General features: G+C 31.1%; 1 protein-coding gene across 1 annotated transcript; it reads right to left on the reverse strand.

Moving 5' to 3' along the window:
• Positions 1–2,132: 2,132 nt before the first annotated feature.
• LOC115725576 (uncharacterized) lies at positions 2,133–3,801 on the reverse strand. The gene is made up of 2 exons (XM_061117292.1): positions 3,102–3,801; positions 2,133–2,621 (listed from the first exon to the last, which is right to left on the reverse strand). The coding sequence occupies exons 1-2, from the start codon at positions 3,466–3,468 to the stop codon at positions 2,614–2,616; spliced, it is 375 nt and encodes a 124-aa protein (XP_060973275.1). The 5' UTR covers positions 3,469–3,801; the 3' UTR covers positions 2,133–2,613.
• Between the last annotated feature and the right edge of the window lie 568 nt (positions 3,802–4,369).

Raw genomic sequence — 4,369 nt, forward strand, 5'->3', positions numbered from 1 at the left:
GATCTAGGATCCACTAGGCGATATTGACTTGAATAGATATTACGGTAAGTTTAATAAATCTAAGTCAAAGTTCAATATCGGTCCCTTCCGATGCATTCTCCATGCATCCAACCTGAGCTTTACTTTAACCAATGCTCTGGAAAGAACATAACATTTCTCCAAATGCAAGTAAACTCTTGTTGTAGATTGTCATATCAGTAAAACCCTGTGTCTGATAAATCTAGGAAACTTTATTCACATAGTCATGTTTACTTTTCAATGTGTTGACGACACAATAAAAAGGATCAAGTATGTGAAAAGGGTTTAAGATGAATTCATACATTATGTACATATAATCATGAAATAAATCATGTGAACCATGCAACATTAAATGTTATTTCTGATCTATATTAATAAGTAAATCTGATTATATTGAAATGAGTTTTATTTAGGGCATAAAACCCAACATTTATAATATTAATTAATATGTTTATGCATGTTATAATGAAATTTTAATATCTTAAATATTCATCCATAGTGAAGTAGGTTTTGTGATTAAATTTAATGTGGTAGGATGGGTGGATCACTTTTTTTTTGTTCATATACTATTTTAGAATATTTGTTTTAGTTTTTGTAGGTTTTAAAAATTTTAAGTTAAAATTTTATAACACTAAAACATTTATTTTAAAACAATAAATTGTTAAATTATTTAATTAAATTTAATACTAAGATAATATAATTTAGAGTAATTTGCGGCAAAACCTCCTTAACTATCAATTTACTTGCAAAAAACCATCCAACCTCATATTTTGGTGGGAAAACCCTTCAAAGTACTATTCCGTTTACATTTTTAAGGTGTTGTCTGTCCAGCCTTGTTAAGTTCTAATTTTGCCCACGTGGCAATGACAGGTCACTAAAAAATTATCCTACATGACCATATTTTACAAACTAAAAATAAAAAATTTAAGAGTAATTTGCGGCAAAACTCCCACAACTATCAATTTACTTGCAAAAAACCATCCAACCTTAAAGTTTTTTGGATGGTTTTTTGCAAGTAAATTGATAGTTGGGAGATTTTGGCCGCAAATTACTCTTAAATTTTTTATTTTTATTTTGTAAAATATGAAAGAATAATTTTTTAGTGACCTATCATTGCCACGTGGGCAAAATTGGGACTTAACGAGACTGGACAAATGACACCTTAAAAATATAAACAGAACAGTACTTTGAAGGTTTTTCCACCAAAATATGAGGTTGGATGATTTTTTGCAAGTAAATTGATAGTTAAGGAGGTTTTGTCGCAAATTAATCTATAATTTAATGTTAAATATTATATATGATATTACCGTCAACAATATCATTACTACCTACCGATCAAAATCTTAAAATGAACTCAAGATTAGAAAGGCCACACCGAGATGACCTTGAAAATCAAACTCAAAGGTCCGATGATACATGAGTTCATTCTCATTAATGTTATAAAGTATGTATATAATCCAGTCATTACAAATTAACAACTTATGTATCTAACATGGAAGTGAATATCAATATATATATATATATGCCCTGTCGGACCATTGATCAGCTGGATTATATGTGGTTCAAATTCGTCTAAAGATCAAGCAACTTATCTAATCCAGCTCAGCTCAATGATCCGGCACGGCACATGCTGAGGCCACACCTTTTTCATTTTGTTTCCCTATATAATATCATTTTTCACTAAACAAATTGTATGTCTCTTTTATACATATATAAATGTATATGTCTCACATGGTCCCTCCTTACCTTTTTACTAATTGTATTTTTTTTACGACATGTCACATATTTTATGGAATGAATTAAATCGGAATTTACAAAATTAAAGCTATATATTGCTTTTAAGTTTAATTTATAATATTATATCAACTGTGCCTTTGGGCCTTTGTATAGGCTGGATCTGGGTCATGTGTTACTTACCATGGGATACAATCATGATCTAGCAGCTTTAAAACCAATCTTGTCCATATTATATGTGTATATCTCTCTATCTATCTCGTAAGGATCGATTTCATACGTGATTAATTTATTTATTTAGTTATTTCAGGGGAGATTAATTATTAGACAAATTAATGTTTGTAATTTTGGAATAAAATGAATGAGATTTGATCTCAAAATTAATTGTCAATGAGAGGAGTATTTTATTCATCTTGTGATAATTTATTTCCACAGATTAGCAATGTGAGACTAACTCTAATACAGCCTCCTCACGTTCGGGCTTAGAAAGTGTATGGTATAACGGACAACCTTTAAGAGACCACAGGACTGAACTTGACATTTGAAAGAATCTCACAAGGCCAAATATCGGAAAATTTGTGGATGTACACGTCGCCAAATTTATAGATTTTGAAACAGGTCAAAGACTCAATACTGGAAATTGGCACACATTGGTCAAAAGATCCCAAATGAAGGTTAAAGGGAGACAGGGAAAGTATCTTTTTTTGAACCGCAGCACTTTGGCTCACAACGGATCACAAACGATTTTTTTGGACGAGTGGCACTTTGGACTCACAACGGGCTTTGATACCATGTTAGAATTTGGGAATATAGTGAATGGGGTTCCATCTCAAAATCAATTGGCTTTTTAGGAGAAGTAGCTCATTCATCTGGTAACAATTTATTTCCACATATTAGCAATTTGGTACTAACTCTCTAAAAATGCACAAAGAAAATACTGTAAATAGCGAAGTATATAGGGTACACCACTCTTCATCTAAACAACTTCAGAGATAATATATGATGAAATATATTAATATTAATAGTAATAATAAAAGCATCCATATCAATTAGCATGCGTAATTATTTTCACTGCAGCAATATATACAATGTTTTGCTCTAATTCGATCTACAACCTTCTGTAAATCGAAAAACTACTAAACTTGATTAATTAATAAGTCAACATCATGTTGACAATTTTTTTTTGGTCGGTAACACTATAAGTTCTTTGTCAAATCTTAACAATTTCAAACCTCCGATTCCCATCTACACATATTTTGTTATGATACATTACTAAATTTTCATACAAATGAGAATGCGAAATAAAAAAAAAAAAAGCAAGAAAAAGATATTATATATATATTCTTAACTTGTTCTGATCTTCTTGGAAGGATTAGTTAGCAACATAAACACTGACGTAAGGTCTTCTGGAACCTTAAGAACCCGTTGTGAAGAACTACGCGGCCTCAACTTTCTCCTTGGCGGCCGAGCTTTCCTAGGCGGCGGCGGGCACACCATCAGCATGTGCTGGTCCACCGACCTCGGCGGCGTCCGACATTCTTCTTCTCCACCGCCTTCCAAACACAAAAGCTCATCACCTTGCTGTTTTGGATTATTATGATCATGATCAGTACTAGGCAACGACTTTACCTCGTTCAGATTTGAAATATTCCTCTGAATAGAAATAGTTGGCATTGGAATAATTGGCCGGCATTCTTCCAAAACTTCGGAACCCATATTATTTTTAAATTAAGATGATGATGTAATTAATAATGGGAGAAAGAGGATATTGGAGATGAGATGATGGGTGCGAGAAGAGTAGATCTCAGCAGAGACAAATGTGGAGGAAGATAGTAGTAGTATATAATTATATAGTGTGAGAGAAATGAAATAATAATAATGAGTGGAAGTTTGAGAATGTGTGATAATAAATTGTTGTGTGGGGTTAACAGATGTGAGAATGAATGAATGAATGAATATGATGGGGACGAATATGCGAAAGGATTGGAAGAGAGTGGAGAAGGAGACAAATTAATGACCAAATAAGCGAAAAGATGTTTCCATTATTTTCAAAATAATCAATAATGGCGTGTTGTGTATGGGAGTGAGTGTTGATAATTACTGCTTTAAAAGGTGACACCGCAGCCTTTTTAATCCAAAGGGCTATTATTATTGTTATTGTATAAAAAATAATTTAGTGTATTCCTATTTTACACTTTAAAGACTATATGAGAGAAGATATTTTATTAGTGGTTGTGGTATTCAATATACTATTGCATATTATATATATATATATATATTTATATAAATTAAATAGCCTTTCGAAGAAAATTAAGATAATATGGTACTTAATATAATTATATGTAAATAGCAGTATAAGTAGTTAAAGAATGGAGATTGGAGATGAGAAGATAAACTGCTAACCAGAAAGGCACGAGTTTTATGAATACTGCTTTAATTAGTTTTAATTATTATTTTACTTATTTTTAAATTATTTTTATTAGGTTTTAAATTTAAAATAGTTTTTAAAGAAATTATGAGTTGATTCAATAAAATTGTGACACCTATTATCCTAGTCATCAACTAACAAACCTCAACAAATTGAGACTAGTGGAATTATATTTTAAAAATTTAATAA

Source organism: Cannabis sativa, chromosome 6 (assembly GCF_029168945.1).
Source record: "Cannabis sativa cultivar Pink pepper isolate KNU-18-1 chromosome 6, ASM2916894v1, whole genome shotgun sequence".
Taxonomy (NCBI): domain Eukaryota; kingdom Viridiplantae; phylum Streptophyta; class Magnoliopsida; order Rosales; family Cannabaceae; genus Cannabis; species Cannabis sativa.

Bases quoted from the DNA above. Each gene is read 5' to 3' on its own strand.
- LOC115725576 (XM_061117292.1), bottom strand. From the start codon at position 3,468: ATGGGTTCCGAAGTTTTGGAAGAATGCCGGCCAATTATTCCAATGCCA.